At 42.3% G+C, this 27606-nt stretch overlaps 3 protein-coding genes and 1 long non-coding RNA gene across 15 annotated transcripts in view; 3 read left to right on the top strand and 1 right to left on the bottom strand.

Moving 5' to 3' along the window:
- ptprsa (protein tyrosine phosphatase receptor type Sa) overlaps nt 1–4224 on the top strand; it is a 165375-nt gene extending 161151 nt beyond the window's left edge. For all 8 annotated transcript variants that reach the window (XM_023843591.2, XM_023843588.2, XM_023843589.2 and 5 more), the window contains one exon: nt 211–4224. In XM_023843591.2, the coding sequence (XP_023699359.1) occupies nt 211–279 (69 nt within the window). In that variant the 3' untranslated portion in view covers nt 280–4224. The remainder of the gene's footprint in view (nt 1–210) is intronic.
- A 2036-nt stretch (nt 4225–6260) lies between these two features.
- Nucleotides 6261–21709, top strand: tbxa2r (thromboxane A2 receptor). Of its 2 annotated transcripts, XM_023844109.2 has the most exons (6): nt 6261–6362; nt 10598–10720; nt 10810–10890; nt 13022–13245; nt 16739–17596; nt 19960–21709. In XM_023844109.2, exons 4-6 carry the CDS (start codon nt 13231–13233, stop codon nt 20275–20277), a joined length of 1191 nt encoding a protein of 396 aa, XP_023699877.2. In that variant the 5' UTR covers nt 6261–6362; nt 10598–10720; nt 10810–10890; nt 13022–13230; the 3' UTR covers nt 20278–21709. The 2 variants fall into 2 exon arrangements, with proteins under 2 accessions (XP_023699877.2, XP_023699878.2); XM_023844110.2 differs by lacking the exons at nt 6261–6362; nt 10598–10720; nt 10810–10890 and having other exon boundaries at nt 12501–13245.
- On the top strand, nt 7138–8355 carry LOC140578518 (uncharacterized). Its single transcript, XR_011982754.1, has 3 exons — nt 7138–7353; nt 7510–7602; nt 8014–8355. It is a non-coding gene; the product is annotated as an uncharacterized lncRNA (long non-coding RNA).
- A 70-nt stretch (nt 21710–21779) lies between the features above and the next one.
- gipc3 (GIPC PDZ domain containing family, member 3) overlaps nt 21780–27606 on the bottom strand; it is an 11611-nt gene continuing 5784 nt past the window's right edge. For all 4 annotated transcript variants that reach the window (XM_023844105.2, XM_023844106.2, XM_023844108.2 and 1 more), the window contains 3 exons: nt 24088–24197; nt 23382–23463; nt 21780–22504 (listed from right to left, as the gene is read on the bottom strand). In XM_023844105.2, coding sequence (XP_023699873.1) covers nt 22353–22504; nt 23382–23463; nt 24088–24197 — 344 coding nt within the window. In that variant the 3' untranslated portion in view covers nt 21780–22352. The remainder of the gene's footprint in view (nt 22505–23381; nt 23464–24087; nt 24198–27606) is intronic.

The raw sequence follows: 27606 nt of genomic DNA, 5'->3' as shown, positions 1-27606 counted from the left end.
CTGCTTTAGCCCCAAACATGGGAATTTTATCTCAGATGAAGATCTTCTTTTCACATCACAGAATTTGTGTTTTCTAGATATATATCCTGACAACAGAGATGATGCCACTGAGGCCGGCATAATGACATCTCATCTCTGTGCTTTACTCTGTGACCTGTCATGTGAGGGATAAGTGCTGAGAATAACAGTTGTGTTTTTTTTCTTTAACAGGATGAATACCAATTCTGCTATCAAGCAGGTCTTGAATATCTAGGAAGCTTTGATCACTATGCAACATAAAAAGCCATTTACTTCCCCCGAACCCCCCGCCCCATTTTCCACCCCCTGTAAAGTCTTCTGAGCCACAGAAACATGCTTGAAATTTTTAAGACGACTCCGAACACCAACATGAATATAAAAACGACTTAAGGCAAATCAATCAAAAATAAAAAAAATACACAAGAAATGAAAGGATAGCAACTGGATTGGGGGAACACGTTCAGAAAGAATCCACAAAAAACATTCATGACCCTCAATCACAACCCACCTGGAGTAGGAGCTCCAGCTGAGGGGGTGGAATCTAAAAAATGATCAGACTGCTAACCTTACCTCAAGTGTCCAGATGTGGAGGTTATCAATATTAATTATCAGTGTGTGTCCATTCCAACACTCCGAAAACGCTACAGCGTAACCACAAGCTGGAGGAGAAGAATCATACATTTGCATCTGTAGTTTACATGAAAAGTATATTCCAGCTGTGAGTAAGGAAGGTGAGAAGATTGGGCAGCATCAGCACTTCCTATGAAGACCAGCTTTGAAGGTGGACGTCCTCTTAGAAGATGAGCCGGCGGACACGTGGGAACAGGAAGTCCCGTCCGAGAAGCCCGGTGAACAAATGCCAATGAAGCAGTCATAAGTGACGACTCTCTGCAGTGAAGTTCTGCTTCCCAGAGGGTCAGACTTTCTGTAACTCTACGTACAAAACGTGGACCTCTGCGTCATTTTGGCAGCACTCATGCTCCTGCAGAGCTCAGAACAGCAACCAAAGTTTTGGACTGCCAGCAGACATAGAACCTCTTAATCAGTAACCGTGGTGTTGAGACAGTTCCTTTATTTCTTAAGCTAATCATGGCAAATGTGAGTTCTGTGTGTGGCTGGGAACATGAGGAGTGGACAAACCAAGCAGACTGTGTAAACAGCTGATCTGTCTCACTGGTACCTCGTTCTTGCGGATTTGGCTGCGGGGCCTCAGCTCTGCACTTCAGAGGCCTAAAGGAATTCACAGATTCTGTTTTTTTTTTGTTTTTTTTTTTTTTAAAAAAAAGAAGAACAATTGAATCATTTTTACATGTGTCTGAGTCGTGTATGGAGTTTGGATATGACTGGAAGGGAACCTGTTGGTCCAACAAATGAAGGTTGCAGGATGACCATTGAAGGGATGAACACGTGTAATCTAATAAAAAAATAATTACTGTCTGTTTTGGCAGACATTCATTTCAGATTTTATTTCTGCCATTGTCGTTACTAATTAATCATACACAATTGTCAATACCAACCTTGCTGCTCATTCCCTGCTGTACTGCAGCACTGAGCTGATGCACGGCTGTAGGTGAGCAGTGAAATGCGTGGCACAAAATGGCGGATCGCCATCTAGATGCTTCCGTCAGCAGGTACAACCCCGTGCTGGTGTGTACACACCCTGTGCATCCCTGCCCAGGTATCTGAGGAGGGGCTCGTGTTCTCTGACCGGAGTCTCCTGTCTGGCCTTTTAGGCAGCCCTGAGAGAGCCGGAGGCCTGAGAGAGCCGGAGGCCGCGGGCTGTTTCTCTGTCTGCTGTGGTGTCGGAGGCTGCAGACGGAGTCTCCTTTTGTGCTGTAATCAGCGGAAAGTAGCGCTTTACACGATAGCACCACTGGGCCTGCAAATAGACCAGTCGGGGTGCGGGAATAAGTCAGCTCCCTCTAGCACGCAGCACATGAAGTGGAACGGGGTTTATTTTTTAACTGTACGACACGAAACGCAAAAGCCGTAAAAACCTCCTGCTGACAGCAGAGCCCCCCCCCCCCCCCCCCACTCCGCTTTTCTTTACTTCTGTGGACAAACCTGCCATTTCTGACTGGGATACCTTGGTGAAACGAAATCCCAGATGCCGATCCGTTTACTGTAGTGGGAATGTTCCAGGCCCCGTCCGCCATTTAGTTTGAAAAACCACCTTCCGCCAGCTTCAACCAGGAAGCCCTGCTTTTGCTGAGTGCGTAGACTGGGCCGCTCTGGCGTTTGCTTTTAGTCTGAAAGTGAATTCATTGAGGATCTTTGCTAGATGTGCTCATTAACAGAGTTCTGAAAGGTGCTGTGAGTAGTCTTTTCTTATTTCCAAAAAAAGCCTTATTGTTATTGTAACATTATGAACCATTAATGTTGTATTATTCTATTTTAATTTGCATTGTTACATTTTTTAACAGAGATATTGTTCGTGTTTTTAAGATTAGATGAAAAAAAAATAACAAAATGCTTAACTGTCCATATTATGTTCAAAGACATTATATTTTTTCACTGTAGGGATGTTAGTTATAATGTGTGGCTGTGTGTGTGGTTATGTATGACGTGTATATATATGACATATAATTATGCACGCACATACACACGCACACATATTTAAACTTATTATAAATATATAGATATATAATACTCAGATTGTATATCTTTTAATTTTTTTGGTGCCACTCAAATGTTGAATCTCTCAAATCATATTTGATTTTTTTAAATATATTCTTCATTTCTCTGGAAACAAATAGCAGTGATATCTAGCCAAACACCATCACTGCAAGTGTTCAGATTGCTACCATAAGGGTGCATGTCCCCTGATTATTCGGAACAAACATAACAATATTAGCAGAAGTATTACTTTACAAGTAGATGAACATGTCTACAAAATACTGAAGTGGGGGCCATAACAGAACTATAACGAACTACTGCTGTACAGGGTGGGCTTTTTTAACCATCTCTCTCTGGATTTTTTATTTCTGTTTTTATTATCTGAGTAATCTTAGATTAATCATGTGTTTATCGAACCTGAGTAATGAATCAGAATATAATGCCTGTAAATATATTTGTATTTTATAATTGTACCCTTCTTCTTTTAAACAAAGCTTAAATACAAAAATACATCTTTTCTGTTACCTGCTATCTCCCTTCCTGTTCCTCAGTTTTAATCACAGCTCATCTGTAGTGTTGCACGATGATCTCACAGGGTCTGTGTTCTCCTGTTGGATTATGGGTATTTTGCTGGGGGGCCAGCAGATCACCCAAAACATGCGGCTGACTGCAGGCCAGTGTGCCTGTTAATTCCACTCCCCCCCCCCCCCTACATTTAATCCACTTAATTTAATCACCCTCTAACTAGTGTCCCTTCTGCAGACTTGCATAACAATCATCTAACGTTGGTCCGTATCAGTGTGTCTTTTACGCTATCAATTACCAGAGGATTTTCTTTTTAATAGTGGTCCCAAAATTCAGAAGGACCAGAAGCGCAGTGCCTCACAAGCCAAGTATAGCCGGCCGTAAGCTGCCCAAGATGAAGGTACTACGTGGCGTCATGTTTTTCCCTGTCGTTCATTAGGATAGGCTTGAGTGACAGATTCATGCTATTTCCTCAATTCACTCCTGCCCTGATGAGCTGTTGTGTTGTGCGAATTTCGTTTCCGTTTATGATTATACAGAAACATCGCTTTTTTTTCCGTACGAACGGCCGAATGAAATTGAAATGTATGAAGGAGCAAAGCAAAGAGAAGCCGTTTTGAGGAGATGAAAGACTCAGGGGCCACACAGTAGGGACGCGGACACCTGCTGGCCTTCCGACACACATCCCGTGAGCAGAATCGGGGAGTGAATATGCTGCCCGCCCGAGCAGCCGTGACCGCGAAGACTGCCGGATGCCTAAGGGGGGCGCTCTGCCGCGACTTTACCGGAAAGTTACCAGCCTTAGGACTGAACTACAGCAGCCAAACGGAACATTTTGCCTATTCGGGAAAAAAAAGAAAACGAATTAAAACATAATAAAAAGATTAATAACATAGCAAGATGTGGTGAAAAATGAACTCATACAAATACACAAAAACGTTCTTTGTACGAGGGCCAAGAGCTATCGCTTTCAAATTGTTACTTCTAACTGAAATAATAATTGGTTTAAAACCACTGTGTATGTAGATATGTTGACTTTGTATTAAAGAAAAGGTTGTCTGAAAACATTCTGTCAATCATTTGTTTGAATCTTTCCTGTCTAGCCGATGGTAGCATCATTCCACGTGATCTTTCTTTTATATCTTCTGATTTTTGGCACCTGAGCAGAGAAAATTGCTATGGAATGCGCTGTCAATTCTGCCGCACTCTTTTAATGGTGAGCAACGCAGACCTAAACTCATATTATTGTAAAAGAGTAACGTGGATGAATCCCCGATTGCGTCCTGAGCTCTGATGAATGCCGTTTCCTCGATTATGTCTGTTTTTCACTCAGTATCATCACTCATTTTACATGTAAGCAGGGGCTATGCTAAGGATTTTGGGCCCCATGAAAAGAATCTTGACAGGGCCCCCAACACAGCTGAGACTTTTTTGGGGGGCTTCTCTGGGCCCCCTCTCAGTCATGGGCCCCGAGAATCGTCATCGTTTACCCCCCCTTTACAGCGCCCCTGCATGTAAGACATAGTTTAAGATTATATATTCAGATCTCATAATGCAGGTTTACCGTAGGACATACCCGGAAAACGAGAGCACAGATGCCAAGATTAAATGAAAGAAGGCAAAACTTAATTTTATTAAAAATAAGATCATTAAAACAAAGGGCTTAATTTGAAGAGTCGTCCCCCCCAAAAAAAAAAAAAAAAATATATATATATATATAGGTTGTTTTAGCGGGTTTAGTCACTTGCCGTTTTAATTTCCTCTTAGATATTTGAAACATAACCTGTTGTGTAAGGATTATTAATTTATTCTTATCTCATATGTAAATCTTGAAGTGGTTCTATTCCAATTGTTTCTCCTGTATTACTCATGAGGTTTAGCATGGACACGCACATGAAGCAATGCTGGCCTCTTGTGGTCATCTGGGGATTTACTTCTCAATGACGTCAATATACCGCAGCTCGTTACTATGTTTGCGATCATCTTTAAAAGAAAAACATATACAACTGAGTTCTGTAGTTTCTTTTTCTTTTCTGATAGAGTCTTGACTGCAGTGTCACTCCGTAGTGTTGTGTATTGTGTCAAAACAGTAATACCACGCTTTGGTATTTTATCCAATTGCATTCCTTCTCGCATTCATCCATCCATCCATCCATCATCTCGCTGGTACATCCTGTAAGGAATGTCAGTTCACTCACACATGTAAGTCAGTTTTCTAGCGAGCTGACTGAAAGGTTGAGACTCTGCCAAAGCACTGCTGAAGTAGCTCCTGGCTCATCCATCTCGCCTCATTGTCAGCTGCTCTTGTGCTAAGGGGCAGTGCTGACAGATCACCGTGATTAAGACCAGATAATGCTGGTGAAGGAGGGATTTGTCATGTGCCTCCTCTCCTCCTTTTCCCTAACCCAGCCTTTATGAGTCAAATTTACAACCTTCAGGCTGCTCCTTCAGCTCGTCTTTCCCGGTTCCTCCCATTAGCGTTTTCGTTGAGCCCAGTCATTCGGTCCCACAATATTAGTTACAAGTGGCTGAAAGGGGAACAAACTGCAAAAAAAAAGGAAATTAGCGGGTGCATTCAGTGATACTGTGATTTAAAGCGCTTTGGTACTGCAGGCTTTGAGTAGAATTCATTCTCCACATGTTGGGACTGCTAATTCATCATCTTTGAGTGCATTTAAGGATCCGCTTGGACCAAGTTTCTCAGAATTTTGCAAACATCCACAAGAAGAAAAGCATAACATAGAGATTTATAACAGCAGAAACAAATTAACATGCCCACACTTCAATTGTTTTTGCAATACCAATCATAATAATCCATGTTTTTGTTTACACAAGTATTAATTTGTTTTACGTGATATTTAAAATGTACGCTTATGGCCCGTAGGAAAGATATCGATTCACTAAAACTGCTCCATTGTGATCATTTTTGGTAGCGAGGAGTCAAAGACGAAAAAGCCTGATTTAAAGCCTCTGTTTCCCAGTCCGTGTCCTTGTGCGGCATTCAAGAGCAGAACAATTTCACGTAGCAGTTTGCATCACTTACAGCGATTTCACACAGCATCTCTCTGCCCCGGACAATATAAGCCCAACACCGTCTAGGACGATACGCTGTCCTATAATTCCACAGCAGTTAAACATACTTTGTGAGCCGTAATAAACCTCCTTGAGAAGAACGTCTTCGAGAAGAAACAACAAGTGTAATGGTAAGAAACCTTGCGCGATGCCTTAATGCGGTGCCGTATACTTAAATAAGCTTCCCATAAAAGCTGATCTGATATCCTTATTCTCCTGCAGCTGCCGATATCAGACGGCGCTGATTTGCTCAAACTAAGAAATCCCTCCGACCTGGGTTTGAATTCCAACGATTTCAGATCTTTAGGAATATTCCATCACAATCCTTGATGTTGAATGTTTCAACTTTTAATTGCCATTAATTTTACTTCTTTGATATGACGTGTTGTTCTCTAATTGATTTTTTTTCTCTCTTCCTTTTTTATACAAGTTTAAAACCTATTTGATGAGCATGATCACTAACGCAAGAGGCTGCAAGATTTCCCTACTTAATACTATTCATGTCAGGTGTGCATTTAAAAACACAGTTGGTGGCTATTGTCATTGATTATATATCCAAGGTTACTCAGAGCAGATTATGGGATATCTGTGAATTATGTAAGAGCAGTGGTGTAGTCTACGTGATACGCTGGTATACGCCGTATGCCCACTAGAAAGGCTTAAGAATTTCCGTATAACCACTAAAAAGTGGCCGATGTTACGTGGCAATCCATGCGTGTGTTCATTACATTCGCATTCATGGACAAGCGAAACTCCCCTTTGCTTCTCTCCGCTGCTCTCTGCTGCTGCGTCACCTCTCCTCCTGTTGCCAAGACTGAGCCAATGAGCTTACACTACAGCGCACTGCTCTGCGATTGGTCTGGTATTCAGCGGCTCATTTGTAATTGGCTGGAACGTGTGGGCGGGAACATATGAAATTCACTCAGGAAGAGAGCACGGAGAAGCGTCGCAGAAACTAGCGGATGAAGATGAAGAGAAAACAAGCGACACTTTTTGATTGTTTTTATAAACCGGCTCCTCCAGCTGTAGCAACAGAGACAGCCTTAGAAGAACCCACCACCACCAGCTTGACGGCTCAACACAAACATAATGAGACTGACGTCAGCGTTACTCCTGCCCCTGGTAAGTACAAGTGGCTTTTTTTTTTTTAAGTGGCTAGTTTACAAAGTTGTTAAAGCTAGCTCAAGCATGTCATCACACAGCCTAGTTCAGGGGTAGGGAATCCTGGTCCTGGAGAGCCCATAGACTGTATTGTAAAACCATTGTTTATTTTTTTAGATGGGAGCTCCTGGCCAGCCGTGTGGAGTGAGAGTCAGGCTAGAGAGTTCCAAAACAGACATCCTTGGTTAGGATGGAGGGAAAGAAAGCTAGGTAAAGCAGATGTTAGAAGAAAAAAAAATGTGCATATGAAATTTTGTTTATGAAGAAAATCTGTGATGTTTTGTGTATATTTAATGAATGATATAATTTATATAAAACTAAATTTGATTATTTGTACATAGTATTTTGAAGTTAGAGAGTATAAAAGTTGAGTAAAGTAAGTTATGCTTGGCAGACATTTGACAGTATAATTTTTGTAGCTCATGGGAGTCATTAAAATAATAGAAAAAATAAAGTTTGATCACTTCATTTTCATCTCTTGTTTGTAATGGTGTAAAATGGTTTGCAGTTAATGATTAATTGTATAATATATGTTGAGAATTAGTTAAATTAGATCAGTAGATGCTACTATTAGGAGAGTTTTAAAATTATACAATTCTGATCATTTTTATTCACTTGCAGGATGTGAAGTTTGCAGCACCACCAAGTCAACTGGTGTCCTGACAGAAAAGAGGATCTCCATTTCTGAGGAGTGGGCATCATTCAAAATCCAGTCATCAGGTTCCAGTGAGAACCGAGAAACGGCACTGTCTTCACTCCGGAACAAGATTCGGCGGCATGAGAATTCCAGGGCTCATGAAATAGCTCAGGAGCTCACACAAAAATGTGGACAGGATTTGCTTGGAAGTATGGTGAGGGCTGTATCTGTGCTGGCCGAGACGGATGCTGTGTTCAGAACAGCATATTATATTGCAAAGATGAACAGACCTTTTACTGATCACGACGATCTCATTGAACTTCAGGAAAAAAATGGTGTGAACTTGGGCACTAGTCTACGCTCCAGGTATAGTTGCACAAAAATTGTTGAACATGTTGCAAGGGAAATGTTAAATATGCAAAAAATAAAATAAAATTCTTGACTGCATTGCATGAACCAGTGTACTTTTTTTTTTCTAAGCACAGTATACCCACTACAAAAATGTAGACTACACCACTGTGTAAGAGGGACACAAGGCAGAATTCCATCCATCCATTTTCTGTACTGCATATTCATTACAGGGTCATTAAAGTAAATCCCAGAATATTCACCCGGGACAGGATGCCAGTACAACTGCATTGTTAATAGTTAATAGTTAACAGGAACCAAAGCAGCCTAACGGATTTGCACCACTTAATGTTACACAGCTTCTTCAGGTTAATTCAGCTGCATTTCCAAAGTTAAAAATGGCTTCCTGAGTCAGAGGAATGACTAGAAAAACAGAACGAAATGTCAAATTAGCTCAGTCTCTGCTCATAAAGGCTGATTTCCCTCATAAATCACCTGAAATCAGTCTTTATGTCCACCTGCTCGCATCACAGCCAGCCTGCCTTCTCCACAAGACAGTCGCAGAATTAAAAAGTGCGCTGATCTGAGTTTCCATCCTCAGCCGAAAGCAAGATGACAGAAACAAGGACGAGCAGGAACAAAATAAGCCCATTATCCTCGTGCATATTCTTTGTGTAGTTATGTGTGGTTTTGCAGCCACAGCCACATACATATTTCTGCTTTGCTGAAAGTTTTGTATTTATTTGGGTTAATGAGATTATAGACGAGACACTGAAATATAGTACATACTATGGTGCTGATAATGAACTGTGCACTCTGTGTAGTTGATGTGAGTGAATTTGCATAGCGTGAGGAGCGAGTCACAGGGACGAATTCACTTACTTCCATATCACCCTGACGATGCCTCTCCGCTCTCTTCCTACAATCATCTCGTGTTTTTTTTCCGTTTCCTTACACACTTCAAAAAATTGCCAGACTCAGCCGTCTGAACATCTTAACTGCAGACCCAGATGTGGGAGATCATGTAGATACGCTATACTGCCAAAAGTGCTGGGACACACTGGGAATCACTGAATTCAGGTGTCCCAATCACTTCCACGGCCACAGGTGTATACAATCAAGCACCTAGACATGAAGGCTGCTTCTACAAACATCTGTGAAAGAATGGGTCGCTCTCAGGAGCTCAGTGAATTCTAGTGTGATACCATGATAGGATGTAACCTGTGCAATAAGTCCATTTGTGATATTTCCTCGCTGCTAAATATTCCACAGTCAACTGTTAGTAAACAAAGTGGAAGCAATTGGGAACAACAGGAACTCATCCAGGAAGTGGCAGACCACGTAAAATCACAGAGCGGGGACAACGCATGCTGAGGTGCACAGTGTGCAGAAGTCGCCGATTGTCTGCAGAGTCAATGCTTGCCTGACTGAAGTGTAAAGTTTGGTGGGGGGGGGGCGATTATGGTGTGGGGATGTTTTTCAGGGGTTGGGCTTGGCCCCATAGTTCCAGTGAAAGGAACTATTAATTCTGCAACATTAGAAGCCATTTTGGACAACTTCATGCTCCCAACTTTGTGGGAACACTGGGGACGGTCCCTTCCTGTCCCAACATGACTGCCCACCAGTGCACAAAGCAAATGAAGGACATGGATGAGTGAGTCTGGTGTGGAGGAACTTGACTGGCCTGCACTGAGCTCTGACCTCAACCCGACAGAACACCTTTAGGATGAATTAGAGCGGAGACTGTGAGCCAAGCCTTCTCGTCCAACATCAGTGCCTGACCTCACAAATGCTCTCCTGGATGAATGGTCAAGAATTCCCATAAACACTCCTAAACCTTGTGGACATCCTTCCCAGAAGAGCTGAAGCTGTTATACTGTAGCTGCTAAGGGTGGGCCAGCTCCATATTAAAGCCTATGTATTAAGAGTGGGATATCATTAAAGTTCATGTGTGTGTAAAGGCAGGTGTCCCAATATTTTTGGCTATATAGTGTATTTCAACTGTGTTTATTTTTCATTCTGATGGTTTTATTATATATATATATATATATATATATATATATATATATATATATATATATATATATAAAATTACAATTAGAAACAGTTTTGCAAAGTGCTGAAAACATTTTAAAATGTGGATGCTTCATGTTTACTCTGAGCGCTGCACCAATGTAATTAAAAACAGATTTTCTAAATTTATCACTGTTTCATCGGGAGGCCCAGTACTTCCTGTCTGGACGTGTGATCCCATCCCTCGGCTGTGCGCTGCCGTGAATCAGAGCCCTTCTCGATGGTTCCCTGTCGCGGAGGCAGCGAGCCGCCTTCAGCTGCCGCTTCCAGGTGAGACGCGAGGTGACGAGTTTCACGCCGGGTTTGGCTCCAGGCCCGCAGATTAATCACCACAATTATCTCCTTACTGTGATTTACAGCGGAGCCTGTCTGCTCGCTCCCGCCGACCGCTGGGTGAATGACAGGCGGCGCCTAATTGCTGGAGAAACTTCTTAGTGCCGGTGAGCCGCGGCTACCGTTACGCACCAGCTACCGTTAGAGCAGTCAGGCTGAAAGGCTGCAGCCTGCGATGACGGAAAGGCTCCAACCAACCTGCCTTAATAAAACTGTAAATCTAACCTTGCCGTCCGTTCCATATTCTACGGGGCCGTCTCGTATTGTGCTTTATTTTCGTGTCGATTAAACAAAATTTTATCTGCGCGACTGACCCCACCCCGCAAATTTTATTCTTTGAAGAAAAAGAACTTGAGTAATTTTCTAAGATTTCGGTCAATCTATGTAATTCTTATAATAATTTGAATTCATTATTTACGAAATTGATGTTCCAGCACAAAATAAAAAGAATATAATGATGAAACAGTGAGCCGTAGTAGAGTTTTTTCCATGCAGTGAAGCTCAACTCTATGTAGTCTCCGTCTCTGGTGTGAATTGCCATTTCCGAACGCCAGATGGCGCTCTTCTGCCGAATACCTCATCACGTTACAGGCCAGTGCAATTATATAGAGTAGTTTTTTTCTGCTGGACTGCATGGTGACTCAGTGGTTAGTGTCTGTGTGGGGGGAGGAGTTTTAATTTTCTCCTCGTGTTGTGCAAAGGCATCCAGGCTAATTGGCGCAGGCACTTTATTGCACTTTATTTTTGTAGAAACATACCACAAGAGTTTGTGGTTCGGTGCTAAACGCGAACTACGGCACAATGTTGCAAAACGTACAGGAGAAACAATTCGTAGCACAATAAGTGCAAAACTTAAATAAGAGAGTTACAAATTTACAGAAAAGACAGTGCAGGACACCTTAAGACAATAAATTAACATCAGAGTGTAAAAAAAACTGCAAAGGGAGGCGACTATGCAGGGACCAGTCTGCAAATTCCGCTGATGCAGAACAGACTGATAAGTGAACTAGTAGAAAAACCGAAAACAGCTGTTCATTGCAATGCAAATTAAGATATAGTGCACTTAGGCAGTGCGGGGGGGGGGGGGGGGTGGTTGATGTCAGACAAGGGAAATGGGGGAGTGGAATTCACCTGGGCGATGCGATAACTGACATTACCTATATGCGAACTGCAGTGTCGAGGAGGGAGTTTGTAATGAACTTAAGGCAGAACAGCAACAGGCATTGAAAGGTTTTCATAAACGCTGAGGTCAGAGCAGCTGGCCGGCGGTCAGTAGTCCAGTGACCTTGTCTTTCTTTGGTGCTGGACCAGCTGTAACCACCATGATACAGTCTGGGGCCCTGCATGCTTGTGGAGATCTGTTAAAGATCCACAATCAGACCTGCTCTGTGTCTGCCGAGACACTACCCATGCCTGCTCATTTTCAGATGTTCAGCTTCCGGAAGAGTCTGTGGAATCTCCGTTCTGCAGGAGTGGGGGTGGGGTGTCCGGGAGCAGGACTGGGTGTGACAAGAGGCCACTGGTTACCATCGCTCAGGTGGCAAATGGTTTTCTTTGACTGTTGAGGTCAAACCGACAGTAAGACTCATGCTGATTGTTCAAGGTGAGGGAGACGGAGATTTAGGGGGTCTCATGTTTGAAGCTGTCCAATTTCTCCAGAGTTCCAGACAGTCCGACTATTGCGATGAAGAAGTCTGTGTAGTAGTTTTTTTTTTTTTTGGAAACTTTGGATCCTTGATTGTTTTGTTGAGCTGCTGTTTTGCATTCCAGCCTAAGGAGTTTAACACCAGCTGATGATCTTTGTTGGCTTTAGTCTGCTCAAGTAGTGAGAATTCATCCATCTCTATGCATGCCGCTGTTAATAGATAACTCAAATACCTGATAAATGAGTTTGCTATTCAATATTTCTAAATGATTTATGTGGAAATAACTTATGTGGCAAGGAAACTTGTACATGACGGTTTAGCCTTCGGTAATAGGCATATTGCTCTGAAATTGCTGTTTCGACTGAACCATTTTGATATTAATAGGTCAAGTAAAAACTGTTCATTAAAACTTATTACTAAGAGTTAATTAGACTTCAATTTTATTGCTTAAGCAAGGAGGAAATACACAATCATCAATTACATAATGGTGTGACTGGAGTGTCAACGTTTTAACGAGCGGGGTTGGACTTTTATGGGAAAATGCACTTTTAAAAAGCCTTTATTGTATGTTTATCTTGGTCGCTGTTTGGAGCTGTGCCAGGACCCCTGACCCTACATGGAAGTCGAGGCCCTCCCACAAGGATAGCGCCGACATGCAATAGCTCAGACCGGCTCTCAGACCGCCGCCGGCGCGCTGCAGCTCTGCCTTCCGTCTCCGCGTCTTCATTTCATACTGATTCATCGGTAGTGAAGTCAATGATATGGAAGAAAATGCCGATAAAGTGCAACAAAGAAGAATGAATGAATGCCTATAAGGTACGTCTTAGTTTAATTCATTGTGGTCATTTTAATGTCCGATCATAAATATTTACCTACACAAAAACGCATATTAATCATGTCCGCGTATGCGAATATATATGCAAAGTAACACGTTATATTACCATTTAAGTTATAGTATTCCTGCGAGGTTTTTATTGTGTATAGTAATAATGATCAACATTTGTATATTCAAAACTTAAATCCAGTGGATATGCGCGTAGAAGTTTAAGTGAAATATCATCCACAGGTTGCCAAAGACGGCAAAGATAAAGATTGGAGACGTTTTACCGGCCACATGCAACAAATGCATTAGAATACTTATTGTTTAAGGATGAATAACAGGGAAATACTAAAGTGGATTTTCGGGTTAAGTAATAAATATTCAACCAGGCAACACAACTGAAAAAGCGAAGCAACTATTGTTACAATAGTTAATTTTGCAAATTAAAACGCGCATGCATGAGCACCAGAACTCCAGTAAACAGAAATATTCTCTGTACACGAAGCTTATTTGCTATGTCTGCACTTTCATTTTTACACAGCATGAATACCACTGTTAGTGTATTGTGAGCCGTAATGGTGCTTCTCCCTCCCAGCCGGCCGCTAAGTCCCTCTGGGCCAGATTGTATAAGAGCGAGACCCTGATTCCAGCTACTGTATGCCAAACTCAGTCAATTAAAGAGAGATCAGTTTAACATCTTAACTCTGCCCTTGATTTTTTTCTTTTTTTGTTACTTCTTTGTATTTTTCCCAGAAGATTTGTAAACAGCGAGTATGTTGATAGTATTTTATGAAAGCAGTGATTAAACGGGACATGGCACAGAAGGCCATTATTGATATGAATAGGAAGTATTTTGTCTTTACTAAGACCTTAGTGTCAGTCGATTTACCAGCTCCCCCCAAAAATGTGTTTATCCCTAATCATTTTATTCCTATATAGTACGTAATTAACCATAATAGCTCTTGTTAAGATTTCTGCTGTTGGCCCTGTTATTTAAGTAATGTTACCTTGCATGCCCCGTGGTCCCTAATATGACAGGTATGATCTACATGTTTATTTTTATCTACTACTCCACATGTAGACTTCTGTGTTACTGTCTTCCACTTCATACTAATGAAATACACAGAGCCCCATGGCTGTCTGGCCAGCCTGTGCTGTCTGATAGTGGCACGCTTGATTCTGCATTCTGTCTACCAGTTCCAGCTGGGTCACTGGTATTTTCGCTGGTGTGGTCTGTATGCTCAGAATGCAACAGCCTAGACAGCAGGTGACCGTCCAACTTACCATGTTTGAGAGATATCTTTAAAAATACATGGAATATACATATATACACACCAGTGGCTGAAATTGTGGAAACGCATCCAGTTTTTATAGATTACTGAACTTTACTCCAGTTACTTATTTAATCATCCAGTGTATGATATTTGTAAGCATTCTTTGATTGCTTATAAACAATACCACCAATACTCCTGTAGTAATTTTAAAGGATAATGCCAAAAATGCTAGGTGTTGTTAGATGTTGTTGCTAACGTGTGTGTGTGGGGGGGGTTTATAATACATTGTGGGGACCATTTTTCAGGTCCCCACAAAGATTTGTGAATGCAATCAAAAAACTAGAAAATGCCAAAAATCACGTATTTAGTTTGCTTATGGTTAAGGTTATGGCTGGGTAGGGGTTGAGGTTGTCATGTTGGGATTAGAGTTTCCCCCATAGAAATGGAGAGTCCCCACAAAGATATAATTACAAACCTGCGTGTGTGTGTGTGTGTGTGTGTGTATTTACATGCATCAACAATAACAGAACAGTGAGTGTGACAATATGCTGCATAGAATGTCAAAAAAAAATTTAATAGCAGTTAAATACAATTTTCTTTTGCTCTGAATCAAATCTATTTATGTTACATTCTTCGTGGACAAAAAGAAGACTGCAGGTTTTGCATGAGTTCAGTTTTGATAAGGGTCTCAGGAATGTTTATCGTGGAAATAATTTTGGATAAGGACCATAATTTATTTGTTCACTTTGCTTCTGAGGATGCAGATGCCCCCAGTGGAATGGGATCCCTGAAGTCTGTAATGCATACAAATTTATCTCCTCGTGATTTTAGAGTTCAGTGCACGCAGGAACATCAACAGGGAGGTGGAATAGAGTCAGAAGGCTTGTATTTGCCATGTACAAGACGTACAAGGGATTTGTTTTAACAGTGGTGTGAATATATAATTTAAACATACAGTCAAAAATACAGAAAACAGAAAATGGAATAAAGATGAAAAGAGAGTTAGAATGAGAAAATGTGTTATTCATAAATAAACAAATGAACCTCATTTCAGGTTGGTTATGACTTTCCAAAGATGTTTTCTTGCTTAAACATAGAATATGACAGTGGGGCATCTGTCAGCAATGCTGAACTCCTGTATTGTATAGTATTTAACCATGTATTGTACCATGCTTTTCTGTATTTAACCAAATAAACTTGTATTGATTTATTTACTTATTTGTCAATTGCTAATAATTAGTCAATTACAGTAATTATGTATTTACTTATTCAGTGACAGTAGTTGTTTACTTATTTATTAATATTCAGCTTACGATATTTTCCACTTATGGTACGTTCATTAGAACGTAACTCCATCATAAGTCAACAAGCACCTCTGTATAGCTACTCTAATACCTAAGCTAATGACCAGTACGGTTTTTACTCAGAATGTGGAATTGCTGTGGAAGGTTCTGGAACCATGACCGGTGTATATGTGGGATGGGCTACGCTCCATGCTCATCCGGGCCAGGTGACATTAATAATAATGACACTTTATTGATCCCTGTGGGGAAATTCCCTTTTCACCTCCCCCATCTTGCTCTCAGTGACACACAGCTGGGCAGAGAGCCGCCGCCTACCGCCAGCCCCCCCCCAGAGCTGGGGGCTGAGTACTTTACTCAAAGGCCTCAGACATGCGACTATTCCACTGATGCCAGGACTCAAAGGTGTAACCTAACAATCACCGGCGTTGAGGCTTAACCCTCTGATCCACAAGCTGAACACTACATGAGCAACTTCGTTAGGGGTTAAATTCCATTGTTAAATGCATGTTAATTAACATTTTCACCAACGTAAGATAGAAGTCACTTGCTATGAGATAATTACATGCGAGTTCTACAAACAGGGGTCATGTTCACAGTGTAAGATGGAGGATGAGTCCATGTCACTTATTTAATCGCTCAGTGTACTGAAATATATCCTAAAACTAAATCTGGGACTAGAATATATTTGTGTTGCCAAATCAATAATCATGGGTTTCCTGAATGATACTGTAATGACTAATTTGCAATTGATTACTGCATTTAAAACCAGGGTTGATATTTTATCGTATATGTGATACCAAAAAATAAAACATGATGCTACTTTCTAACATACGAATTAAGTGATTCTCTTTCCATATGCCAGATAAATAGAAAAGCTAAACACGGCCATCGGCTGCTCTCTCACCTGGCAGGTGGATCTGGACGGAATACCGGCGAAAGCGGAAGAGCGGAAAGTCCCCTCAGCCATGACGACTCCGGCCCCCTCAAACAACACCAGCCCTCCAATATGCTTCGCCGATTACAGACCACCGTCTCACACCAACAACACGACGGGGGTTGCATCCGCCTACTTTTCTGCGGTCTTCAGTGCACTGGGCCTCAGCTCCAACCTGTTCGCCTTTGTGGTCCTGATGAAGACCTACCAGCGGAGCCGCAGCAGCTCGCGCTCCTCCTTCCTCATATTCCTCTCCGGCCTGGTGGTGACCGATTTCATGGGGCTGCTGGTGACAGGCTCCATCGTGGTCTCCTTCCGCATCACCAAGTTCAACTGGGGCAAGTTGGACCCTCACTGTCACTTCTGCAACTTCATGGGCATGTCCATGGTCTTCTACGGCCTGTGCCCCCTGTTGTTGGGGGCGGCCATGGCCGTGGAGCGCTTTGTGGGCATCAACCGGCCCTTTGCCCGCTCCGCACGCGTGTCCAAGGGCCGCGTCCTGAGCACGCTGCTGATGGTGTGGGGGGTGGCGGGGGTCATCGGCCTGCTTCCCATCACGGGGCTCGGCAGCTATCGCCTGCAAACTCCCGGCTCCTGGTGCTTCTTTAGCATTAGCTCCCAGCCCCTGGACCTGACCTTCTGCCTGATCTTCTCCCTGTTGGGGCTGCTGTCGCTGGCCGTGTCCTTCGTGCTGAACACCGTGAGCGTGGTGACGCTGTTCCGCGTCTGCTGTGGCCAGGCCGCCACCATGCGCCGGAGGGACCATGAGGTAGAGATGATGGTGCAGCTCATCTGCATAATGATCATCGCCACCATCTGCTGGTGCCCCCTACTGGTGACTATCCTCCTGCTTCTTAATCTCATGCACTGCATCAGCCATGAGTTTCTCTAACTATACCCTCAAATCTCATTACAAAAACATTCGCACATTAAACACTTTATCCATTCATAATAATATATTTTCAGGTTCAGTAACAGGGCTACGATAGCAGATTCATTCCCAGAACTGCTCTTTGTCTAAAGAGTAACCCTAAGATTTATCATTTTCATACCAAGATGTGCAGTAGCACTCAAATAATTATGAATTTAATGTAAGGCAGGGCATGTCCGACTCATATTAATACATTTGTGAAGCCCTTTTTGTTAATAACCTTCATGACGTTTTGTCCATATGTATTGTCCTTTTCATCAATAGCCAATAGGAAAGAGACAAAAGACATTCACTGAAGGTCTGTAATATATCTAATATTTGCACCAAACAAAGACCTCTTTTATCAACCTGTTCATGTGAATAATTTAACAGGGGTTATATCATGAGGCACCATTCTAGTCTTTTATGATGCTGAGAGGCACCATTACAGTCTTTTATGATGCTGAGAGCTCAATATTCCATCATTAATGGCCCATGGGGGGTGCTGGACATGTTTTTCTGTGTAAATAAGCGTAGCGGCTGCTTTGAGCTCCATCCGGGAAGCGTTTGCTGTCTCCTCTTCCGGCACCATTAGCCCTTAGCTGCCTGCGGCCTGCTGATTGCTGCGCTCTGACCGCATGATCTTAGGCTGCTGGGAAGATCAGGAAATCCTATCTGCTCAGCCCAGGATAAGGGGCCTCTGTCACGTCCACGAAGACGTTCTCAGGCTGGTCTTCACCCTTTACGCTCTTTCTCCTAAACTCAGGGGGAATCAACGTGGCCGGAAGCTCAGTGACCCACCGTCATGGTGGTAAAAGTAATTCACAGAGGTGTTTCCCATAGAGAGCTGGAGTCACGTTTCAGCAACGGCCTGAAAAACACCCTTCCGGTATCAATGGGTGACCTCACAAAGCTTGGCGAGGTTGTGTGATGTCTGGCTCTTTTGGATGCTTGTCCACATAGTGATGCAGTCTGTCTGCTGTAGACCCTCTAAAACAGTGGTCTTCAAACTTTCTGATCAAAGGTTCGCATCAGATTTTTGTTCAAAGTCACATTTTAAACTGAATTACTGTTAGTGTAGTGCAGTCATTCGGGGGGGAGAGATTATGACGGGGTGTGTATGTGAAGCTTGATGGTTCTACATTGTATTTTTGCACTTCAAACCACATTAAGCCTTCTCACGTTAACCATTTTGATTCATAAGGTGCATTATTAGCTGGGCTTGGAGTAACTTGTAGTTTGCTCCGCATCCAGACTGTGGTCCAGACTTTGACGACCCCAAATCTAAAACCTCATCTAGTTCCTGTTCTTCCCGCATTGGCTACTTGTTGTAGCTGCATTAATCCTGTTGGGACCCCAGCTGCAGAGCCTAGAGGCTCCTGCCCCTTTATCCTCCAGAATCTCCAGTATCCACAGCAGTGGGAGGTTCTGGAACTTTTCCCCAAATATGGCAACAATGTGATTCATCGCAGATGCAGCCATTCCCACCCCTCAGATCTTCTGCACTCAAATTCTTAAGTTTCACTTAATTAAATTTGTTGTCATAATATTAATGCAGTTGCCCTTCAGCTCATTGACCCACTGACCTCTTCAGCCTCAGAATAATCCAGAAAAGAATAAGTCTGCATCACACTGTGGCTTGTTAATGCAGTTTGTCTACCACCAGATACAGAACCTGCACGCCCCTTTCAGAATTAGCATTAGCGATTTGACCGTCCTGAAATGCAGCCCTTATAGCACCCAAAAAACGTCTGGAGTCCTGTTATTCAGGAGAGCCCATAGCGCAAACGCATATGTAGCCCTACGCTCTATATTTGGTCGTGTAATTTTGGTAAATATTTCCACGCCTATGCTGATCTTTACCCTGAACTCAGTGGAGCTATTCTCCAAAGTCAGCCCTCTGCTGTCTGGCAAAATCTTAACAATGGGGGAGAAAAGCAAATGCCATCCCAGACAGAGGAAGACGTGCTATTTCCTGGTTTGGGTTGGTTCTGAGTTAAAGCAGGAACACTGTGTTTGTGAAACATTAGCTTTGTTTTTGATGCTGTTTGTGTTTAGTGGATAAGATTGTTGTATCTCAATTTAGCCATGTGCATGCAGAGACGTGTGGGAAGGCTGGCTAGAGAGCTTCTTATCGCGATATCTAACAGGGTGCCTGTGAGTCTGAGTCGATATTCACACTTCCTGGGCAGATTTCCCACCAAAGTATGAGCTCCTTTTTGACTAAGATCACAGGTTGTGTGTGTCCAGACCGCTGTACCTCCCTCACCCACGCTTTCTGCCACCAGGTCTTCATCGCCAGGACCGTACTGTCCGATGGCCAGCTGAAGATCGAGTATCTGCTGCTGGGGATCCGTTTTGCAACCTTAAACCAGATCTTGGACCCCTGGGTCTACATCCTGTTCCGCCGTTCCATCCTTAAGCGCATCTACCCCAAGGCTGACTGGTCCCGTGACTCCATCATGACCATGCACCCCAACTTCTTGGTGTCTTTAAGGAAACTGACGCGCTCATCACTGGGAGGGGGGCTCGACGAGGCCCCCAAACACAGGCCCTCGGAGTCGACCAACGAATCAGCCACTCCTATCCCCCTGCTGTCCTCCTGACCACACCAACCACTCTGATCCAGAAGCATCAAACAACCTTCGGCCACTTGATTCCACAAAGGATCACACATCTAAAATGTGGCTTTAGCTTGAGTTCTGCACAGCTGCACAGCGCGGCAATGAAGCGAGAGATCAGATATGAATTGTTTATGTAGGACGTATATATAAATGGATGTCTTCTGCTTTGTGAAAGACAGCCAGGTCATTACCTAAGAAGATCTCTCCAGAGGAACGAGACCTGGTTCCCTGCTGGGTTCTGTGACGATGCGATTTATTCGAGTCGATGTTCTAATGTGTATCTAATGTGTTTCATATATCCGGTGGCAGGTTTATTGCTTTGGGACTGTGCGGTGGCACAGTGGTTAGTGCTGTTGACTCACATCTCTGGGCGCAAGGTTCAAGTCTCCACTATGGTACCATGTGTGTGGAGTTTGCATGTCCTGTGTCGTCATGGAGTTTCCTCCACTTACCCTCTGCAGTCCATAAATGTACTGAGTTGAACTGAGATTTCCAAATTGCCTGTTTGTGTGTGTGTTGGTGCCCCCTCCTGGCTTGTTCCCTACCTTGTGGGGCCTCATGCCTAAGCCCTTTGTCACTGTTTGTGGTATAGAGATTGGTCAACTTAGGCTGGGGCTGGCTAGTTAGACATTCTCTCATGGCGCCACTGGGATACAATCACCTCATGGTCGCATATAATGTTAACCCTAGCCTAAGAACACAGGTAGCCAGCAAGTTAGCAGAACTTGCTGCTTCAATATCTCCCGAACAGGGAACATGTTTGTGTAATATTTAGTGTAGTGACCGTTTATGGCCAACAGGGGGCCCTATGTGACTGCATGGATTGAGTGGTTGTAAACACCACTGCTGCATATAGCTAATTAATCAAGGACATAGGGAGAATTTCATAGGTAGCAGCATATATATGCTGAACAAATGTCATTATGAAATATTATATGAATAATATTTGGTAAGTACATAGTTACGTGTCCAGGTGTAGCTGTCACTGGAGAATATAATTATACTTTTGCATGTATTCTTTTCATATCTATGTTTCTTTCGAAGCAACTTTGTAAACTGGCATGGCACATCACACACCACAAAATTGTACAGTCTCCAGTAATGTTATTTCGAGAGACAATGCTTGTATATCTGAATGCACATTTTGCATGTGTTAGCTCCCCCTGCTGGCTGAGAATTTAGCAGGCGTAAGAGCGCGTATTCATTTCAGACGGGCATTTGTGTAACTATTTGATGTGTATATCCCTCATTTAGCCAGAAGTGCAGTTTCAGCAGATATGTAATATCACCAATCGATTTCAACACCTACCTGCTATTTTTTGATGAGGCAGGCAGCCTCAAGGACAGCTTTAGCTCCCTTATACGTTTATGCCTTTGTTCTTCATGTTAAAAATAAAAATTCTTTTATATGAGCCTATATTTGTTTTAATGGCCTACCCATTACCTTATTCCTCAGATGTAATACAGAAACATGAATTGGTATTTCAATGTTAATGTTTTTATTAGGAGTCAATTAATGTGAAAATATACGCCATTATCGTCAGGTCTTCATGAGGGTACAAGGCTCAAAATGCACCAAACCAATGAACGGCTAAACTATCACACCCAGATTTTCAGATTTCATTTGATATATTCCCTGGCCTTCCATAAAGATAAACATGCAAAATACTGCCTTAAATAAAATCTCACTGCTTTGATCAAAGCAGTATTTACAAGACGTTTAACACAAAAAAAAAACATAAAACTACATTATATTTTTGTTACTGACAGAGAAGACTTGTGCAGACTTAATGTTGGACAGGAGACCTTCATTTTCTTAGGCATGAAGTTGGATAGAGAAGACCTTCATTTGTTTAGGCATAAAAGTACAGTACACATTTTTAAAGTATAATTAGCTTTGAAATATGATGCAGACATTAAGCATTTCCTGTTATATATGGATACAGGAAGGAGTTTGTGTGGGATGAAGTATATGAGTCTATTAGAGGCTTTTATGATTGTTAAAAAGTGGTTCTGCTACATTGACATGGGCGATCCGGGCAGGTTGAGCTCTACCTCTACACTCTGCCGTTCTTTACATCCCCAATAGCGCCCCACACGTCGAACAAGAAAACATCCGGGAAGGCAAAGTCGCCCAGCACAGAGTCCAGAGCCTCTGCGAAATCATCGGGGTTCTTCTTGTCTTTGCCCGCCTCCACAATAGTGGCCGCTGGAGAACAAAACAGAACATGGTGTCACTTGGATGCTACAAAACAAAGAGCTGATGGCGTGAGAGAGCTTCCTCTATGGAAGAGGGTTTGCTCTAAACACTGTCCCTAATTGTGTCGTGTTATACTGTCTTTGCTCAGGGAATCTCAAGACCAAATGTCTGGAATCTCAAACTATGACCACCATGCGGATTCCTTGAATTTAAAAACAAAACTCTGCAATTTATCATTAAATAAGGAAGCCCAACCAAAGATCATTTGCAAAGTGCTGTTTTTGTATGGAAATATTACTGTCTGTAAATGAAGAGTCCCGCAGAGACCGAAATCTACGTCTGGGTACGTCGAGAACATTATGAGTACAGATTTTTATTTCTGATGTAGAACACATTTCGACTCTAATTTAATCAGGTAGTAACATTCACTGCAAAAACAATTGCACAAATGTAAGTGATTTTCTATTGGAATTACTAAGGCTGTAAGTACATAATTACCCTAAACTCTCCAACAGTAAAACTAACATTTTTCAGGCAGTTCTTCAAATAGTGTGAAAGCAAATTGAGCTGTCATCTTTTTCCCTTTTCGGGATGAGACATTTTGCTTTGGCAGTGAAGAGCAGTCCTGCACTTAAGTAGATAATTACTACTTGATATGGTTCAATGGCTCCAGTGATTAGAAACAAGTTCTGGGAAAAGAGTTAGTAATGTCATTGGTATATAAATCTGTGAGAACTCTCTCTCTCTCTCTATTTGTCTCTCTCTCTTTCCTGTAAGTGTAATGATCTTTACTGCCCTATATGGGAAAGGCTACAGCTGTTGTTTATGGATGTCTGATTGCATCAGAAAGCAGCTATGTTTTGTAAAAGTTCTGCTGTGATCTCACCGAGTTCAAGGTCCCGGATTCCCATGTAGCTCTCCAGTAAGTCGTCCACCTTCTTGGTAGCTTGTTCTTCAAACTCATTAGGCTAAGAGAGAAACCTTCCTTACTGATCCTGGTCACATTTAACTGCCGCTTTTATCCAAAGCGACTTAAGAACATAAGAACATAAGAACATGACTATTTCAATGTTAGTCTAAATACTAGAACTCGTGGCCATAAGTGGAAATTAGCGGGAGAACATTTTAAAACAAATTTGAGGAATGACTATTTCAATATTAGTCTAAATACTAGAACTCGTGGCCATAAGTGGAAATTAGCGGGAGAACATTTTAAAACAAATTTGAGGAAGCACTTCTTTACACAGCGTGTAGTCAGAGTATGGAATAGTCTTCCTGCTATTGTAGTGGAAGCTAAAACCATGGGTTCCTTTAAATCAGAGCTAGATAAGATTTTAACAACTCTGAGCTATTAGCTAAGTTCTCCCCAAACGAGCTTGATGGGCCGAATGGCCTCCTCTCGTTTGTAAATTTCTTATGTTCTTATGTTCTTATTCAATATGAAACAGTATTTACTCAAGCTTGCTGAACATGCTCTGTTAGAAACTGAAGCTTCTGAGGTGACAGCGCTCACTGACCAGTGATGAACAAAGTAAGGTCCAATCATCCTATTTGCTCCATGTGATCCCATCACGTCCCCGACACGGACTCACCACCTCCTGCACAGTAGCCGTCCCTTTGGATCTCAGCCGCAGGGTCTCCTTCCCGCTCACCATCTTCCCTTCGCTGGATTTGGGCGCCCTCGTTCTCTGGCCAATCATGTCTAGGTGGGGAGATGGTACAAGGTGTCACAGCGAGCGGCCTGTCGCCCTGCTAACGACCAAGGTGGGGTCTGGCTAATTTTGACATGCTCTTATAGAAAACAAAATGGGTTCACATGACCGGAAACAAGCTGCTTACATTTAAATACAAAAATATGATCATGACACTTCTCTAGCTACATCAGCTTAAGAAATTCTTAAAGTCTTCCCTTTGTATTGTTGTGACTGACTGCTCTCTTGTGTTTTTTCACCTTTGAGGGATTCAGTTGTATTGTACAATGTGATTTTATCAATGTGGCACATACGCTGTCTTAATTACTGCATAATAAATTGCTAGGAATCAAAAAAATTCTCTCCCATGTGCTTTATATTAGTACCGGCCGATGGATCCAAACATGAATAATTCCTTTTCATGGTGGGATTGGGAACACATATGCAAGATTTGGCAGCGTATTGCATTTCAAAATCCAGACGCGGAGCAGCCATATGCCCAGGAGTAGGACTCCGAAAGGGAGCGTTGGCACCCCAAGGACCACTGACTGTACGCCAAAACAGCCTCAGCCGGCTTTTCCCTCTAAGATCACATAATCTTATTAGGCACTCTGTGGGACGCTTCCTGATTCCTGCGGGCCTGTCTCCTTTGAAAGGTGCATGTTCAGAACATATATAAAACCTGGTTAGCACAAGCACTTATGGGATTTTAAATCATTTCAAATAGCTGTTTGCCTTTATTGAGTTTTGTTTCCCTTTACATTCTATCTCATTAACATTGGAATATGTTGCCGGTTTATTTAAAAACTTTCACTGAAAATAGCCTCAACCAAACCTGGTCAGCATCACTGGGGAGGTTGTTCCACGCAGCACAGGGCTGGCGTGCAAGTCAGTCAGAGGCCACATTAATGCCCACTGGCTATCCAGTGACACTGGGCAGCCTAACTGCAGGGCTTTGCCGATGGGGGGGAACCAACGAGACACAGGGAGGGAGATAAACATTGACCGTCTGGGGGTCCCCAGGGACCGGGTTCAGAAACGCTGCTCTGCTTGTTTTTTATTTACACAGTTGGCATGCGCCTGACTTCAGACTCCCTGTACCGGAGAAATGATCAGAAACATGGTTGTGAAGAGTTCAGAATTCATGAATTTGAACTGAACTGGAACTGTGGTTTAAAACAGGATGCAGAATTGCATTTCGGAAATGAATGCAAGGAAGTAGAATTTAAATTGATTTGAATTTTTAAAAATCCATATACAGTCGCAGAGAACAATAACAATACAGCTTTATATTTCAATACGAATTACAAGTAAATGTTACCATATATCACATACACTGAAAACTAAGATGAAAACTAACATGTTTAACAAGTAATTACAGTAGAGGATATTAGCAATTGGCACTTTATAAAGGTACAGATCCCACTTAAGTGTGATGAACAAATTATTTAAAGAAGACTGAGAGCATTGTGTCCTGTTGAGAAAGAAATATATGTTGTATAGTAAGTAACCTACGATTTACGACATGCCATAACATGTATCTTTGATCTTAATGTGCATCTGCGAGGAGGTTCCTGACATTATCTGTTGGAAGGGTAGGGTCATGAGATCATCAAACGGTCACCATCACATTTGAGGAATGACATGATGTGTGGCTGACCAATAGAAATGAAGCAAAACGACAGCGTGATTGGAGGAGGAGACACCTGCTGCAGACTAGAGAGACTTGTTTTGCGTGTATAGAAGAGGGAGAGGCTCCCTAATGCTGCTGTGCTGTGGTATCATTAAATAAGGAAGCCCAACCCAAGAAACATTCCATACACTTCCCACATGGAAAGTCAAAACTTGTCCCTCATCTGTCCGCAAAGCTTCAGAGGATGTCACCATATAACTCAAACATGTATATCAGCAGATGCCACCCCTTCGGCCTACTGGAAACAAAGCCAATCCGACGTTCTTGTGCTAGTACAACTTCCCTGCAAGTACTGTACCTTGCTATACCAACTTGCTGTACAGCTGAGAGAACATTCTATCAGGATTTTTTAGACCAGAACTTTGCAATGTAAATGATAAAATCTTTGATGGTCTTTTCCTGATTAAATGTAACAATATTGTACAATGACTCCAACTGCAGTCCTGGGGAGCCCCAGCCCTGCACATGCGCCCCCCTAATTTACCACACCTGATTCAACTTTTCTGCTAATTACAACCCATTTCTTGAGTTGAATGGAACAGGGAGAGAGCTAAACTGTGCGTGGCTCAGGTTCTCCAGGACGAGAGCTGGAGACCCCTGTGTTATGTGCATTGAGATAAAGCATAATTGCATTTGCCATGGCGTTTTGGTTGTTTTTATACTGCTAAGGTTAAACTGAGAGACAAAACTGAGCACTAGGAGCAGCTACGTGAAATAATTTATTTCTCTACTTTCATTTGCATTTAATGTTAAGAAAAAATACACAAACTGTTAATCAGCAAACATTAACAAAAAGATAACATATTTGATCCTTGAAAATGGGAGTTTCCATTTTCCACTTAGGAAATTGTCATAATATGCTTTGTGCCAAATTTTGGAACCGGCCTGTTCCAGGTTGTTTATATTAAGTCTCCACAACAACGCGTTTCCCAGAAGGACTATTTATAGGAACCTCGAGTGTGTGAAGATCCCTGCATAAAACGGTTTTGTCTGGAGCACCGTCATTTATCAGATTTGACAGTTCCGCAACATTCCGCTTCTGTCACTTCCTCCCTAAAATGGAGGACTACATTTTCGCGATAGAGCTGTTCCACTTTTGGCCACAGAATGGCACTGTTTCTGCACAATTCAAAAACTCGCTTTAACTTCTAAGGTCTAATATTATTGCAACATTTATTAAAAGGATGTGGAATTCTAGATGATGATGTTTACGGTGATTTATTATTATTATTATTATTATTATTATTATTATTATTATTAGCGGGTAATGCTTTTGCCTCCCGCCTCCACCGTATTTGTGCATGTTCTCCGCGTGTCACGTGAGTTTCCCCTCGGGACTCCATATGCCACGGACTGGCATCCCACCCTATGCTGCCTGGATCGGCTCCAGACATCCCTGCAGCCCTGATATGGATCAGAGGTTGGAAGATGGATAGATTATATCATTATTGTTTAGTTAATACAAAGAGCCCATTATATAGCTGTAATTTTCGGATTATATTTTATAATAATCTCTGACGTTACCTGATTGCTTAAGTACAGCGCTCACAGAAAGTCTTGGGATGCTTGTTTTAATTTAGTACAAATATTTCAGTTTTATTGCTTTTATATCAAACATCATGACTTTATTCAGTTGTTTACAAAAATATATAATCACATTAGAAACAACCAATAGTTTAATTTCAAAAAGAAATAAATTGAAGCTCAAATGACAGTTCTAAAGGTGC

The sequence above is a fragment of the Paramormyrops kingsleyae genome, chromosome 15, assembly GCF_048594095.1.
Source record: "Paramormyrops kingsleyae isolate MSU_618 chromosome 15, PKINGS_0.4, whole genome shotgun sequence".
Classification (NCBI taxonomy): Eukaryota; Metazoa; Chordata; class Actinopteri; order Osteoglossiformes; family Mormyridae; genus Paramormyrops; species Paramormyrops kingsleyae.
This window is presented reverse-complemented; position numbering and strand designations above follow the sequence as displayed.